The sequence below is a fragment of the Panthera uncia genome (assembly GCF_023721935.1).
Source record: "Panthera uncia isolate 11264 chromosome B2 unlocalized genomic scaffold, Puncia_PCG_1.0 HiC_scaffold_25, whole genome shotgun sequence".
NCBI classification, from domain to species: Eukaryota; Metazoa; Chordata; class Mammalia; order Carnivora; family Felidae; genus Panthera; species Panthera uncia.
In genome coordinates this window covers 3,680,297-3,697,086 of record NW_026057581.1, presented here as the reverse complement: position 1 = coordinate 3,697,086, position 16,790 = coordinate 3,680,297, and the positions used below count along the sequence as shown (strand labels likewise).

Here is a 16,790-nt window from a genome sequence, read left to right as displayed (position 1 = left end):
AAAACTGCATCCTTCCCGAAACCACTTCCCGTGGGCTTGGTGTCGCCACGGGCTTCCTTTTCAACCCCCCTCCCCATTCCGGTGACGCCTTGGACTGTGTTACTTGCTGCCTGGGCCGTGTGGGCAGAACCCGGGGTTACAGTCCATGGCTGACGCTGCCCTGTCTGCTCTAGAGTCAAATAGTCACCTGCCTCCTCAACATCAGCGTCCCAGAGCACCTCGGGCTCAGGCCGTTGAAAACTGGGCACGTCTCTCCCTGTGAACCTGCCTTCCACTCACATCCCTGACCGCCATGGCGCATCACAGGTGACGAGTCAGGATATGATCCTCATGAGACCCCAGGTCCCGGTCCCAACCCAGACCTCCTCTACCTTCCTCCTTGTCATCCCTGCCTTTGCTGCTTCCCACCCAGTGTCTCAGTCCTCCAGAGCTGTAGCCTTTTCCTCGTCACTTCCCCTCCCTGCCCCACACACCTCCTGGGCTGACAACCACTCATCTTTCAGATCTCCACTTGCCTCAGTGTGCCAGGAAGCCCTCTCGGTCTCTACGTCTGTGCTCCCATAAGGCTGTGCTTGGAGGACTCCAGGGGAGGCCATTCTCACAGACCGGATGTGCACAGTGCCCCGCCTGAACAACCTGCCATGGAGGCCATGGCTCTTCCAGTGCCTGCTGTTCATAACTGTTATAGCTGCCTTTATAGCTCTTGTCATAGTCTTTTCGAAGCACTCTCTCCTCCTTGTCTCTAAGCCTCATGTAGGAAGGCAGGTAGTTTATTACCCTTGGATTTATGCTCAGTGGTGAGTATGGTTTCAGAATAGGGTGGAGGGTCAGCGGTACTTAGAGGATGCCTTGTGGATGACTGGAGGCGTAGATGGGTAAAGGTCACAATAATTATGTGCGTGGTCAATCATTTATTCAACCCTGCTCAGGCTTGTTGTGTTGGTTAATTTCTCATTTGAATCTGAAAAGCATGACATGGTTTCCAAAAAAAACAAGGAAACAGCTTTAGTGCTTTGTTTTCTGATTTACTTGACTTTAACTTTTTAGTCCACTGTTACATATTCTTAGAAGAATACACTTTTATAAATCTTATTTTTTTTTTTTAATTTCTTAAGTGTTTGTTTATCTTTGAGAGGGAGACAGAGTGTAAGTGGGGGAGGGCAGAGAGAGAGGGAGACACAGAATCTGAAGCAGGCTCCACAGGCTCTGAGCTGTCAGCATGGAGCCCGACGCGGGGCTCGAACCCATGAACCGTGAGGTCATGACCTGAGTCGAAGTCCGACGCTTAACCGACTGAACCACCCAGGCGCCCCGAACTTTTTTTAAATGAGGCTTTTTTAGATAGGGGAAAAGATGACCTCCCCCACTCTGGATTCGAGGTGGTCACTGAATAAACAGCCCCTCTGTGGCTCTCTCTGCATAGAGAGTCATTAGCAGCGTAACTTGTATGCAAAATTGCGGCGGAAGCGTTTCCTTGATGAAGTCAGTGACCCACAGAAAGAGAATATTGTGGACGTATTTAAAAACCAAGAAGGGGAGGGAAGACGGCTGAGATAGGGTCCTCGTGCAGGGACGCGCCAGGCATACGCCGCGGAGGGTTTAGCTTCGGCCACGGCGGGGCCGGGCCGCGTGGGCTCAGGCTGCCCCATCCTGGGAGCCCTGCCGGGACCCGGGCTGTGTCCTGAAGCGGAGGGCCGTGGCCGTGGCTCCGAGGCCATCTGGCTTCTTCCCAGAGGTCTGGCAGGTGAGAAACTGGCGCGGCTCGCTTCCCTTTGGGCTCTCAGCGAAACTGGACGAACCTCGGATGCCACAGCGTTTGCGGTTTTCAAAGTATCTTCCGTGTCTCGAGGCTGAGACGTGAGGATGAGGGGCTGACGGTTTGTCTTCCTCACTAGCGTTCCATAGCGACGGTCACTTCTGTTGCTGCTTGGTTTGCTTTTGCTGGGACCGAGGAGACTCCGTCTGTCCTAAGTCTGTTTTAACTTTCTAGCGCTTGCCCTTGACCTCGGATGCCCCTACGAGCCTTCCTAAGTATCAGAATGCTCAGAACCAAGGTGTGGCTTTCCTTTTCTTTTTACTTTTAGCATTTCTGACACCAAATGTGTGGGCTCCCCCACCCGGCACCCCCTTCCCCAACTAATTCTTCGACTCTGGACACCGAGTATCCTACAGTTCAGCTCTGGCATTACCTGGAGTTAAGCTGGACCCCACAGGTTAGGGGCTCAGGGGCACCCCCACCTGAGACACCAGTCCCAGCATGTCATCTGTACTTCTGAGCAGCTGACTGTAAATTCTAGAGAGGGTTCCACACGCTGCTCCCCAGGTATGATAATTTGCTAGAAGAATTCAAGAAGACACTTTACTGACTACTACCAGTTGATCGTAAAGGACGCAGCTCAAGGACAGCCACAGGGGTGAGATGTGTAGGCTGAGGTGAGAGAAGCCCCTCTCTGGGCAGGTCACCCACACACACACCTCCGTGTGTCCCGGGGGCTCTGCCAACCTCATCACCTGGGGGTGTTCGTGGAGGTTCCGTTAAGTAGGCTTGGGCACGATGAAATCGTTGGTCGTTGGTGACCAGCTCCGTCACCAGGCCCTCATCCCTCCCCGGGGTCAGGGATCGGGCTGGAAGTTCCAGCTGTCCTGTTATGTGGCTGGTTTCTCTGACAACCAGCCCTTATCCTGAAGCTGCCTAGGGGCCCCCAAGCTTTTTATCGTAAACTCAGAAACGGTTGGAAAGGGCTTGCTCTAAGTATCAAAAGATGCCCCCATTAGCTCTGTCACTCAGGAGATGGCAAGGATTTTGGAAACTCCGTGTCAGGAACCAGGACAAAGGCCACATATGCACTCTGATAGCCCACAAGGCTAAGTTAAATGCCAACGTGTCCGTTTCTGCAGGGCCAAACTTGGATTACTGTGTCGTAACTTTGGTTCCTGTGCCAAAAATATACAAATAAATATCTACATAGATATGAAGAGTAGACAACTATTTTAAAAAAAATAAGTAAAAGTTCAATCTTCGGTCAAACTACAGTGCTTCTAAACTACCAGACATCTTAGGAAGAATTGATCTAGACATTTTACCTGTACCTTTTAAGTCTTTACTGAACCTCTCTAAAAACAAACCAAAAAAACCCCAACTGATTTTAATGACGAGATAAAATATACCAGTTTCTTCTTTTTTTTTCATTTCATTAATGTGTATGTAAGAACACTTCAACATTACATTGTGGCTGCTTCGTCTGTAGACTTGAATCTCAGAGTGTAGTTGTGAGAGACAGACGTGAGCTGGAGCTCTGGCAGGTTCTCTCTTTCCCTGGCAATGTGTGTCTGGACATGGGATCTTTCTAAGCTTGCTTCTAAAATACCAGCACTGGGGCGCCTGGGGGGCTCGGTCAGTTCAGTGCCCAACTCTTGATTTCGGCTCAGGTCATAATCTCATGGCTCATGGGTTCGAGCCCCACATCGGGGTCTGGGCTGGCAGTGTGGAGTCTGCTTGGGATTCATATTCTCTCTCTCTTTTTCTCTCTCTCTCTCCTCCTCTCTCCCCTTCCCTGCTCACACTCAAATAAATACACATTAAAAAATAATAAAATAAAATCCTGCCCACATTATTGAGCTGTCATGAGAAAAAATGGAATATAAGTATACAGTCCTTTATTAAATGTAAATATTGTTCCTCAGAGCTAGTATTCCCGTTTTATTAATATTAACTATCTTTACTATATTAATATTTGCTTTCCCCTTTGTCTCCTATTCCCCTTCCCTGACACTATAGTGGAGGAGAAGAGAAGAATGTCCCTAGAAATGGATGCATATCACCCTTAGCTACTCTGGTGAATTTTTTACTGATTTCATTAAGGAGCAAGCGAACTATTTTATAAAAATTCACCTTCAAAAATTACGCCCCTAGTGGAAATGACTTTTAGAAAGTCTGCCTCGGGACTGGGAGCTTCACGTGGGTAAACGAAGAGTGGCGATGCCATTTTCCAAGCACCAGGGTGTGCCCGCGTACCTGTGGAAGGGCACGACAGGTGGGAGAGGGAAGGGTAGTGGGGGTGGATATTAGGACAAGTCCCTGGTATTTTAGAATGTGCTTCTTGCTTACATCATAGTCCAACGTGCGCATGTCTGGCCAGGGGACCCCACAGAGGTCATTCGGGGACCCAGGCTGCTTTCGTTTACGGTTCTACCTCATCTTTGGTCCTTGGAGTCCTGTCCGCTCAGCTGGAGGATGACAGGAGGCACTCAGGTTCACACCAGGAGGTTTGATAGGCCGGTCTGACAGTGATACCGTTAGCCAGAGCTTGGCCGGGTCGCTGCCCCTCGGGAGCCTGAGAATCTGACCATGACGTCCAACGGGCCGGTGCCAGCGTGCTCGCCCGGGCTTCGTACCCATCCACTGCCCGTTAGCTACCGCCTCTGCTGCCCTCGCCTGGCACCCCCACAGGGGAAAAGCATCCCCTAAAGGAAAAACCGTTGAGGGGCGCCTGGGTGGCTCAGGGGTTAAGCGTCTGACTTTGGCTCAAGTCATGATCTCGCGGCGGGTGGGTTTGAGCCCCGCGTCGGGCTCGCTGCTCTCAGCACAGAGCCTGCTTTGGATCCTCTCTCTCCCTCCCCCTCTGCCCCTCCCCTGCTCTCTCGCTCACTCTCTCAAAAATAAGCGTGTTAAAAAAAATCTGCACAGCAGAATGAGATTCAGAAGCCAGGTTCTAGCTGCGCGGGCCGCTAACTAGCCGCGTCTCCACTGGAAGGAACTCTACGGACGATCTACTCCTTGTTCAAGGGAGTGGGACGCCCAGGGCAAGTAACCGACCTGCCTGTGGTCATCCTCTGAGTTATTACCGTACATCATGCAGTGGCTTTGCTCTACCTGACACCTCAGCGTTAGCCGGCCCCGTTTCTGGCGCGGCCCCACACTGCTCAGCCCAGGGACGAAGCTAGCCAACTCTAATTAAAACCGACCAAATCCCAGTAAGCCGTCATCTCCCACGTGCTTCGAATGACGGTACCACAAGGCTGGAAGGAATTTCAATGTCGTCTTGTCCGGTCCCTCATCAAGTACTTAATCTCTACGCACAGCCGTCCGTAGTTGACCGTTCTGTCTGTAGTGACCTCTCTCAGGAGCAGCCGTTTGCTGAACGTTCCAGGTGTTAGCATTAGTTTGTACGTGTTGCTAAAATCTCTCTTACTGATAGTAACCTAGCCATCTCGTTCCTGTCGTCTCGTGTGGCTCATGTCATTTAAGTCTCCTCTACTCAGCACACTTCCAGATGTCTGTGTGATTACTACTCTTTCCTTCACTGATCTAAATTTCCTCAGCTCTTTTGACGGTCCTCCTCTGACACTTCCTGCAATCCGTTTTTACGGTTCTTTGTTACTCTTTTCTGAATAAGCTGCAGGGCGGCACCCGAAACAAAAGAGAGTACTTTAGCAGGATCTGGCTATATCGCCTCCATCCTTCTAACTACTATACTTCTATTTATTCATCCGCAGATTGTAGTCACACAAAAAATAATAATAATTCTAGTATAGTTAACATACAGCGTTCCATTAGTTTCAGGTATACAGTATAGCGATTCGGCAATTCTGTGCATTAATCAGTGCTAATTGGGGTGGGTGGTAAGTGTGCTCTTAATTCCCTTCATTTATTTCCCCCATTCCTCCCCCCTGCCTCCCTCTGGGAACCATCGGTGTATTCTCCGTAGTTAAGAATTGGTTTTTTGGTTTGTCTCTTTTTTTTCCTGTCTGTTATATTCCACATACGGGTGAAGTCATATGGTATTTGTCTTTCTCTGACTTATTTCACCAGCATAATACACTCGAGCTCCATCCATGTCTCTGGCAAGATTTGGCAAGATTACATTCTTTTCAATGACTGAGCAATGTTCCATACCTTACGTATGCCATATCTTCTTTATACACTCATTTATAGGTGGACACTTGGGCTGCTTCCGTCATTTGGCTGTTGTGAATAAGGCTGCAGTAAACACAAGGGTGCGATAGCTTTCTGAATTAGGGTTTCCGTCTTCTTTGGGTGACTACCCAGTAGTGAAATTACTGGATTATGTGGTAATTCTTTTTTTAGTTTTTTGAGGAACCTCCATACTGTTCTCCACGGCGACTGCACCAGTTTGCATTCCCACCAGCAGCACATGAGGGTTCCTTTTTATTCACATCCTCACCGACACTCGTCGTTTCTTGTGTTTGATTTGACAGGTGTGAGGCGATACCCCATTGTGGTTTTGTTTTGCGTTCCCCTGATGAGTGATGTTGAGCATGTAGTCATGTGTCTGTTGGCCACCTGGATGTCTTCTCTGGAGAAGTGTCTGTTCGTGTCTTCTGGATTATTTGGGGTGTGTGTGTGTGTGTGTGTGTGTGTGTGTGTGTGTGTTTGTGTGTTGAGTTGTAGATGTTCTTTATATATCTTTGTCACTAACTCTATACGGGATATGTCATTTGCAAATATTTTCTCCCATTCAGTAGGTTGTTTCTAAATTTTGTTGATTGTTCCCTTTGCCTACAGAAGTTTTTTATTTTGATGTAGTCCCAAGAGTTTTATTTTTGCTTTTGTTTCCTTTACCTCAGAAGACATATCTAGGAAATTGTTGCTCTGGCCGATGGTCATAAAATTATTGTCTGTTCTCTCCTAGAATTTTTATGATTTCAAGCCTCACATTTAGGTCCTTAATCCATTTCGAGTTTACTTTTGTATATGATGTGAGAAAGTGGTCCCGTTTCATTCTTTTGCATGTTGCTGTCCTGTTGTCCCGACACAATTTGTTGAAGAGACTGTCTTTTTCTCGCTGCATATTCTTGCCTCCTTTGTTGAGGATTAATTGACCGTATAATTGTGGGTTTATTTCTGGGCTCTCTGTTCTGTTGATCTGTGTGTCTGTTTTTGTGCGAGTACCATACTGTTTTTATTATTATACCTTTGTCATATGTCTTGAAATCTGGGGTGGTGATACCTCCAGTTTTGTTCTTTTTCAGGAGTGCTGTGGCTATTTGGGGTCTTTTGCAGTCCATACAAATTTTAGTATTTGTTCTAGTTTTTAGAAAAATGCTGTTGGTATTTTCATAGGGAATGCATTAAATCTGTAGATTGCTTTGAATAGTATGGACATCCTACAATATTTGTTTTTCCAATCCATGAGCATGGACCTTCTTTCCATTTGTGTTCTCATGTTAAGTTTTTTCCTCCGTGTTCTATAGTTTTTTGAGTAAGGATGTTTCACCATCGTGGTTAAGTTTATCACTAGATGTTTTATTCTTTTTGATGCATTGGTAAATGGGATTCTTATTTCAATTTTTTTTTTCAACGTTTTTTATTTATTTTTGGGACAGAGAGAGACAGAGCATGAACGGGGGAGGGGCAGAGAGAGAGGGAGACACAGAATCGGAAACAGGCTCCAGGCTCCGAGCCATCAGCCCAGAGCCTGACGCGGGGCTCGAACTCACGGACGGCGAGATCGTGACCTGGCTGAAGTCGGACGCTTAACCGACTGCGCCACCCAGGCGCCCCAATTTTTTTAATGTTTAATTATTTTTGAGAGAGACCGAGCATGGGCAGGGGAGGGGGAGAGAGAGAGAGGGAGACACAGAATCCAAAGCAGGCTCCGGGCTCTGAGCTGTCAGCACAGAGCCCGACTGGGGCTTGAACTCACAAAGTACGAGATCGTGACCTGAGCCGAAGTTGGCCGCTTAGCCGACTGAGCCACCCAGGCGCCCTGGGATTGTTTTTTTTTTAATTTCTCTTTCCGCTACATTATTATTAGTGTATGGAAATGCAGTAGATTTCTGTATATTGATTTGGTATCCTGCAACCTTACTGAATTCATTTATCAGTTCTAATAATTGTTTGGTGGAATCTTTAGCAATTTTTCTATGTATAGTATCATGTCTAGTGAAAGCTGTATTTCTTCCTTACCAGTTTGGATGCCTTTTATTTCTTTTTGTTGTCCGACTGCTGTGGCCAGGACTTTCAGTACTGTGTTGAGTAAACGTGGTGAGAGTGAGTTTTTTAATAGCTGTAACCACCTCAGTGACTGGTATTGGTTTTACTCTCAGGCATGTAATGAGCCGTATTTCGAGCCTCGGGTGCAAGAACATCTGGGAAGATAATGTGTTTCACTCGGTCGGGTTTTGATACTGAGTAGAGGAGAGCATACAAACTGGGTAGGCGCATGTGGCCATTTCTGTGGTTATTTAATCAGTTGAGAAAGTTTCCTTCCTAGTTTGCTACATTTGTTTTCAATGAATAGCAGTTTAATTTGATTGGCTTTTTCTTCAGTAGTTCTGGAAATTGATCATTTATTTTTCTCTTTTGTTTTGCAGTCGTGGTGAATTGCACTGACCGACCTTTCTAATGTTGTATACCATTCTTAATAATCATGATACTCTTGCTTTTTTGTTTAATCCTAGTATAATTAACATACAGTGTTATATTCGTTTCAGGTGTATATTCTTGCTTTGTTTTAATATACTGCTGGGCTTTGTTTACCATATTTTATTGGAATTTTTTAATCTATGTGCGTAAAGAAGAGAGATCTATAGTTTTCTTATTCTCGTCTAGACCATCCATCTGCTTTGGGTTTCAGAATTATACCATCTTAATAAAATTAGTTCAGAAATTCTCCTTTCCTATTCTCTGGGACAGTTTGTACACAGCAGAGACTTTCTGTTCCTCCTCCTGGGGAGCCATCTGGGCCCGATGCGTTGTGTGTGCACAGGTGATACTTCTGTGCAGAATTCCTTTCGTAGGGATTTGATGCCTTTTGTTATAGATCTAATCAGATTACCTAATTCTCCTTGAGACCATTTTGGCCATTCATATTTTTCTAGGATTTTGTCACTTAGTCTAATCGTTCATTTAGTCGTGTATAGAATTCTTATAACTTTTTAATCTCTCCTGTATCGTGTTTCTGTGCCCCATGTTTTTTTTCATTTCTGATATATTTTCATGCTTCTTTCCAAATTTTGTGAGGCTCGCTCTTTTATTAGTCTTTTTTTGGAGAATTATCTTTTAGTTTTATTAGTCCTCTTAAGTTCATTAATTTTTGCCTTACATTCTTATTACAGTTCCTTCATTTTACGTCTTTTGGGTCCCTTATTTCCTGATCTGACCGCTTAGCTCTCACTGCTGCCTGTTTCTTACTGCCCAATGTATGCATGTAAGATTCCAGGACTGTTCAGCTCGCTAATTAGCGCTCTGTGTGTGTGTGTGTTCAGAGTTACTAATAATACACTAACTGTCCTTCCTTCCTGCCCATCTCTCTCCGTGCGGCCTGTAGAGACATTACTAGAGGTCTGACAGCTCCCGTCAGAAGCCAGGTGCACCACCCACGGTGTCTCCCTGGCACGTTCATCTTCATAATCCTGGCGGAGGGTGGTCTGGATTGTCATTAGTGCTCATAATCACCGGCTTATCCTCTAAGCAGCCATTCCAATGCCCTGTTCTGTTTGCAGAAGCCTTTCTGTGAGTACAGATGCAATCTGTTCCGACTGGCTGGGGAGGGGGCTTCTGCTCCCCTTTCCCAGTAACTGCACCACGCTTTTTACTTATTTTTTTTATTTAATTTTTTAAATGAAAAAGAAATTTTTTTAAGTTTATTTATTTTGAGAAACAGAGGCAGGGAGGGGCAGAGAGAGAGAGGAGAAAGAGAATCCAAGCAGGCTCAGCACTGTCAGCACGGAGCCCAATGTGGGGCTCGAACTCACAGACCGTGAAGACCGTGACCTGAGCCAAAGTCAAGAGTTGGACGCTTAAGCGACTGAGCCACCCAGGCGTCCCCGTGCCACACTTTTTAGTCTGAAATGTATTCTCCTTGATAGAAAGACCAAAATCAAATGGGATTCGGAGAACTTCTGATGTCTGTATGTCCCTTTCCTTTCCTTTTGCTCGAAATTGAGCTGAAACGGCGTGTGTGTTTGACCTCGAACCGTTTTGACAAACCGCATTTCATTTTTGCGTTTGGTTTTTGTGCCGCTCTTCATACAACCTGCCGACATCGCCACTTCCTATCTTAACCGATGCATTTTCAACCACATCCCCTGGAAGGTCTCCTGGTGATCCCGGACTTCCCATGACCTCTCCGCTCGCAGTGTCTTCGTGCCTAACATGACCCGGTCGGCCTGGGGGATCACCTCTGTGGTCCACCCAGCCCTGAAAGCGCTCGTCCTGCAGGAAAGCAGAGCTGCTTGTTGGGCCCGTGGACCTCCATGACTGAAACCCATCGATGTCTTTCCTCCCTGACCCCAGAGAACTTGCTGTGCTAGCCGTGAATTCCATGTCAAAGCAGGAAGCAAGGAAAGGGCTTAGAGGAGAAATTTATGCTAGTAGAAAGTAATTTTTTTTTTCTCAGAATGGGAAAGGGAATTTGAGAGGAAGCCTCGGAGGGGAAGCGTGGGCGCACTGGACCGAAGGCCCGGGTGAGGACCGTACGTCCTGGGCTCCTGCCCTTCCCATCCATCATTCAGGTGACCCGCGTGGGTCCCCCTCGCCCTCTGAGCCCCCTGTTTGCTGTGACTAACCAAATACTACGGTAAAACTGTCTTTCCTTTTCAGTGCAGAAGGTACAAATGAAAATGAAGTCATACGGTGCAAGACACGCGTAAACCGTGAAGCATTGTACAAACACAGGGAACCGTTATTACTGTGGAGAGCCCGCTCTCCACTGTTTTACAAGAGGAAAAGTGCTAACCCTGAGCCAGTTCGGTGCTGCTTTCCCTTTTGTGGTAGAAGTTACTGGTGAGCTCTCTGGCCACAGCTGAATTCTACAACTCGGCTGATTGTTTGCTCCGTCAGAAGACACGGGAAAGCCTTGCACCGATATAAAGCACCATCCCGAGGAGAAATAGAATTGTTTTTATTCACAGCGTCCTTTGTCCCTTATCTGTTATCTGCTCATGTTCAGCGGTTGGCAAACATGAGCTCAAACACACGGCTCACATTCATAATGGGGATTTCCCAGCGAGTGAAATGGATATAACTGCCTAAAGCAAATGATCGGTTGTTTCTTTAAACAGCGCACACAGAGGTCTTTGCAGACCTCAGCCAAGTTCCCCTAGAGGCAACTTCACATTTGCACACCAGGATTACAGAAAGCCACTTCCCCACCACTCTGTGGCAAGACCTCCAGACCAGATAGCCCAGCCACAGGAGAATTTGCCCTTGTGCCCAAAGGAATGGGCAAGACAAGCCCTCTTTCTCAAGGGCCTACAACCGCTAGGTATAAAATATTAACCTAATACACCATTGCAGACGCAAATCAGACATATTGCTGAGCTCACTGCGAGATTTCCATTCAAAGACAGTTGCTAACTTGGTAAGTGATTTCCTCTCCTGAGACCCAAGCTTTGAAGTGTCTCCTGGACCCCTGACCCTGGGTTTCCCACAGCACCTCAAATGCTTGTCAGAAATTGCACGCATCATCGTCTTCCCCAAATCTGGCCTTTTGACCTATGTTCCCTAGAATCATGCTCCCATTCACCCAGCCTAGAAACTTCGACATCATCTGAGGCAGCTCCTTTCTTGGTACTCTCGTTTCTCCAGGCCTTAATTTGCTCCTCACCTCCTCCAGACTAGACTAGACTATTACAGGAATCTCTCTTTTGTGTTCCTGAACAGATTCCCCTACTTACAGAGGTGTCCGGGGGGCTCGGTCGGTTAAGCGTCCGACTTCGGCTCAGGTCGTGATCTCACGGTTCATGGGTTCGAGCCCCGCGTCGGGCTCTGTGCTGACAGTTCAGAGCTTGGAGTCTCCTTCGGGTTCTGTGTCTCCCTGTCTCCCCCTGTGCGTTCTCACTCAGTCTCTGTCTCTCAAAAAATGAATAAATGTTAAAAAAAAAAATCAGATTTCCCTACTTACAGTCCCTGGCTTCTCCAACTTCATGCTGCTCTAGAATTATCTAAGCAAAATACAGGTTGGGCCATGCCACGCTTCTGTGGGGTCCCTATCGCCTACGGAGTGAATTCCACACTCTTTCATGCGAGATTCAAGGCTGTTCACCATTGGTCCTTGTATCATTAGTTGGAAAGCATTCGTTCAGCTAGAGATAACGATATGCGACTAAAGTGGCTTCAACAGTGAGAAATCCTGATTTTCTCAACAAGAAACCCAGAAGTCTCAGGATCAAGGACTGGCTTATTCAGCAGCAAAGCTCCAGCACCTGGATGTTTTCTGCCGTCTGCTCGGTCGTCCTCCACATGTTGGCTTTTGTCCTCAGGCTTGTACCCCCTCGAGCCCCAGGTGGCCGCTGCAACTCACACGTCGCGTCCTACCACGTATAACCAGGCAGAAAAAATACACTCTGTCTGCAGCAAACCGTGCTCCCGAGCCCCTGGCAGATTTCCCTTCTGTCTCACCAGCATCATATCCTACACCATGCCTACCAGTCACAGGCGATACAGTTATGGGGTTCGGCTTCTACAAATAAGTACTCACTCCTCGGAATCAGGCTTCTTCCCGCAAGAAAGCAAGGAAGCAGGGGAGGGGACCCGAGTGGCCACTGTTCGCGTCTGCCGGGGTTTGTGCTTAGCAGCCGAACCCACCCACACTCCGCTGGCCCCCGGCCCCTGGGGTCATCTCCAGTCAGACCCTAGCACCTGTTGCCTTTTTTCCGTGCATTCCCTTTTCCCTCAGATCACCTGCAATGCTCTCTCCGCCTGTAGGAAGCTGGGCTGTTCCCGGCCACCGCCTCTGACGCGCCCACCAGCGTCAACCCCGCACGAGGCTCTGCGGTCCTGGTGCATTCCTCACTTTTGTTGCCTCCTGCCCTTGCGACAGTTGTACACGCGATTTGCATTCCCGTAGCACGTGAGGGCCCTGCTCAGCCAGTCCTGTCCTTCCCGGGGCCCCTGTCGCGGTGCCTCGAACGCGACGGTCATGTTTGCCGAGTGACGTTGACCGTAAATTGCCATTTCACCCGTTTGGTCTGCAGGTCTGCGCTTCCAGCATAGTCTCCCAAGACGGGGAACAGAACGGCCTCATGGGGAGAGTGGACGAAGGTGTGGATGAATTTTTCACCAAGAAGGTGACCAAGATGGATTCCAAGTGAGTTCAGAGTCCTGTCACTAATAATACTGTTGGATTCACCTGTAAGTTCTTAAGTTGCAACTCAACTTAACTGTTCCAAGGTTTGTTTGTTTTATTTATATACATCACATGGGATTTACTCTTCGCGTGGTTTGCAAAATGTGATCTCCAGACCAGCAATCCTCACTGTCAACTGGGAACTTACTGAAAGTGCAAATTCCGAAGCCACTACCCCAGACCCACTGAATCAGAAACTCTGGACGTGGGACCAGGCAGTCTGTACTTTATTAAGCCCCCAGGGCACACTGAGGCATGCTTCAGTTTGCGAACCATTGTGCTGTTCCAAAATAGAGCACAGAACATAGCAAGGTATCTGTTTAGGGCTTTATCACTGTCACGACCCCTTCATGGCAGGGTGGCGAACTTTGACAGCTGACATTACTTATTTCTAAAGTCTCCTTGTTCATCATTTGAGGTCCGTGGGGGGCCCCGTAGCATTGCTAAATGGCACGGCCTCAGTAGCATCAGAATGACAACAGAAATAGCGAAGAGGCGTCAGGGGCAGCTTCCGAGATGTTTCTTCATTTTCTTATTCCTGAGTCGCGTTTCCTTAAAAGACAATTCTTCTCTGAACTTTTATTAACAGTCATTTAACCCGGGACATTCTAGGCGTTCAGCATCATTTGTAGCCAGTTATTTAATCCCCGACTGAAATGCAGATCTGTCCCCAGATACGCTCTTAACACGCATTTGTGTCTGTGAAGTGTTCTCCACCTTGAGGTCTCAGATCCAGGAATGAATTGAAACCATCCTGGTAAACCGAGGGTGGGCCAGCTGGGCACAGGTAGGGAAGAAGCTGGTCCCTTCTGTAGACGGACGTGCCTTATCTTGCTTCAGCAGGGTGGTGAGTTGGAAAGAAGTGAAGTTTTTAAATCTGTAACAGTATAACTTAACTGCATGTTCTAAGCTTCAGGGCCCAATTATTTGTCTTCTTGGACACTGGCCTTGAAGCCTGACATGCTAGGAAGGGTGCTGTGCCCCCATTCTTCAAGAACCAGCTCAAATATCACTCAGTCTTTGAAGCTGTCTCACGATGGCTCCTCTCCCACCCCCTAGATTAATTGTTCTTTCTCTCCTGCTGACCCAAAGCTTTTTTTTTCTAGAATTTTTTTTAATGTTTATTTATTTTTGACAGAGAGAGAGAGACAGAGCATGAGTGGGGGAGGGGCAGAGAGAGAGGGAGACACAGAATCCGATTCAGGCTCCAGACTCTGAGCTGTCAGCACAGAGCCCGACATGGGGCCTGAACCCACGAACCGTGAGATCATGACCTGACGCTCAACCGACTGAGCCACCCAGGTTCCCCCGCTTTTTTTTTTTTTTTTTTTTTTTTTCTGCTAGAGCACACGTCACCCTTTGAGCGTTTCTTCGGCTTTAAATTTTTTTACAGTGTGAGGAATGGACAGATGTATTTTCAATGTAAAAGATTCAAGTGAGACCAACATAAACAGAGCCAACTGGAAAGTCCCTTTTCATGATGTGCTTTCCAGTCTTTTTTCCCCCTAGAATGCTGCTCTCTTCAGAAGCAACACCTAGGTCTTACTGTTCGTGATAACATCAGCGTCTGACAGTCTGTGGTCTGTACACAGCTGGTTGAATGAATTTGGACCGTCTTGGCCTGTATCTCTGCAAACCGCAGACCCTCCTCCTAAAGTTCAGAAGTTGATATGTCATCAGTGGAGAGGTTTATGCAAGTTTGATCTGAACCATTTGTGTTATACCTGCTTCCGTGTGATTCCCTGTGTCTGTAGGATGCCTTCTGTAACAGGCTTTGAATGAAAGTTGGGGCAAATTTTACACGGTGCACAATCCACTCTCTACAAAGATTCTGCTCTGGGAGTATGTTCTAGTACGCAAACAGAATTAGACATCAGTTTTCACCAAATAGTGATGGAATCTACTAGAAGTTTTTATTTATGTTTTTCATTTCATTTCGTTTTATGTCTGTCAATTTGATACGTAAAGGGCTAGGCATAGGTAAATCTGTAAGCTGTATGAACAAAGTTTGGAAATCAGAGTTATAAATGCTCATAGTTTAAGATGCCAGATGTTGTACAAGGCTTTTTACCAAAAGACACACACACACACACACACACACACACACACACACCCCTCCATTGTTTCTTTCCCCACTCCTTATTCCCCAGAGGCAATTAATTCCTATGCCTTTAGCTGTTTCTTTTTGATTTTTGCTTCCATATTCTTCAATAACATTTTTTGCTGTTTCCTGTTTTTCAGTTTTAGATAGTAAGTATGACTGTTAACTTCTCACCGTACAGGATAATTTATCTCTGACACACTGTGACCCTTCTGCCCACCACACACGCTCTTTTCGTCTCCCATCTTATGTGGTTTATCATAACTGTTGGTTAGATCAGTGTGTTCACTTCATCGTGACCATGTAAATATTCATGGCTGAGTTACACCATCGTCGTGTTTCCTCTCCTTTACGGCTTTTTATTTTCCCTGCGGTGAATAATTATCCCCTTTGCATTTGCTTGGTCTTCCCTGTTGCTGTCACTGCCCTATCCCACGCATCTCCAAGAAAGGTATAAATCTCCCCTCCAGCCCTTCCCCGCTGCCTGACCGACTCCATGTGGCACGAGGGGCCATTCCCCTGCTGTCTTCCTGCTGCCCTCCCTGCCCTGTGTCTCCTCCTTCTTTCTTTCGCTCCCTCATTTTGGTGCCTGGCCGCCTCCGCGTTCCTCCTGAGAAGGGGGGCTTGGGAGGGGAGTTTCTGAGACTCCTCAAAGTCCTCCATGTTGGTTAACACTGTGACTCTGTATAGAATTCTAGATTGGAATCCATTTCACCTTAGAATCTTGACACCCTGGTCCCATTGCCTCCTGGCTTCTAGTGTTGCTCCAAGAATCTGCCTTTCCGGGGAGCAAGAAAACCCTGTCCCCTTCAGGCTCCTTCTAGATGGACTAAGAATCAAATTGACATGAGAAAGATTGACAGTAGAGAGTCCAGTATGTACAGGGAATCCGCACAGACACGAAATTCTGAAGACAGGCAGGCAACGGGAGGCACGTATGTCATTCTGAACCAAGAAGGAGCAGGGATCTGGGACTTCAAAGGGAAGGAAGGCAGTTCTCAGGAAGAGTAAATGTTTGGTAAACAAATGTCTGCTGGGCCACTCAGTGGCCTTCCCTCCCCATCAGCCACCCCTCATTCATAGTAGTGTAGTTGTCCGTGGTGACAGCTCTTTTCCGGGAGCAGGTCCCCTATCTAACTTCTTCTAGGCAGTTAAGGGGGGGACCCAAAGCGCTTTTCCTGAATCTGTTGGGTTTTAATGGGTTTTTAACTCAAAATAATCTTCATGCCAAGGTGGCCCATCTCGAGGCAGCCTGCCTCCTCCAGATCCAGTGTCATCACGAGCCCTGATTCTGTGTGACTTATTTTTCTTTTTACTCTTTTGTGGAAGCATTTGGGATTTTTTCTTTGTTCCCAGAAATGTATGATGTTTGGCCCTGGGTAGGGTTTTTTCATTTTGTTTTAACGCATTTGCTAGGCACCGATGAACCATTTTAATCTGGAAATTCATGTCCTTTGGTTCTGGAATTTTTCTTGACTTTTTTTTTTTTTTTCATGATTTCTTCCTTTTTTCTCTGTATCCTTTTTCTTAAAACATCCATGATTCAAATTATGCATTTCTTCTATTAATCCACTAGTTTTTTGTGTTCCCTCTTC

At 47.0% G+C, this 16,790-nt stretch overlaps 1 protein-coding gene across 2 annotated transcripts in view; it reads left to right on the top strand.

The window, feature by feature from the left end:
- The window catches only part of CARMIL1 (capping protein regulator and myosin 1 linker 1), a 310,173-nt gene that overhangs the window by 269,679 nt on the left and 23,704 nt on the right, over positions 1–16,790 (top strand). For both annotated transcript variants that reach the window (XM_049654691.1, XM_049654692.1), the window contains one exon: positions 12,943–13,055. In XM_049654691.1, coding sequence (XP_049510648.1) covers positions 12,943–13,055 — 113 coding nt within the window. The remainder of the gene's footprint in view (positions 1–12,942; positions 13,056–16,790) is intronic.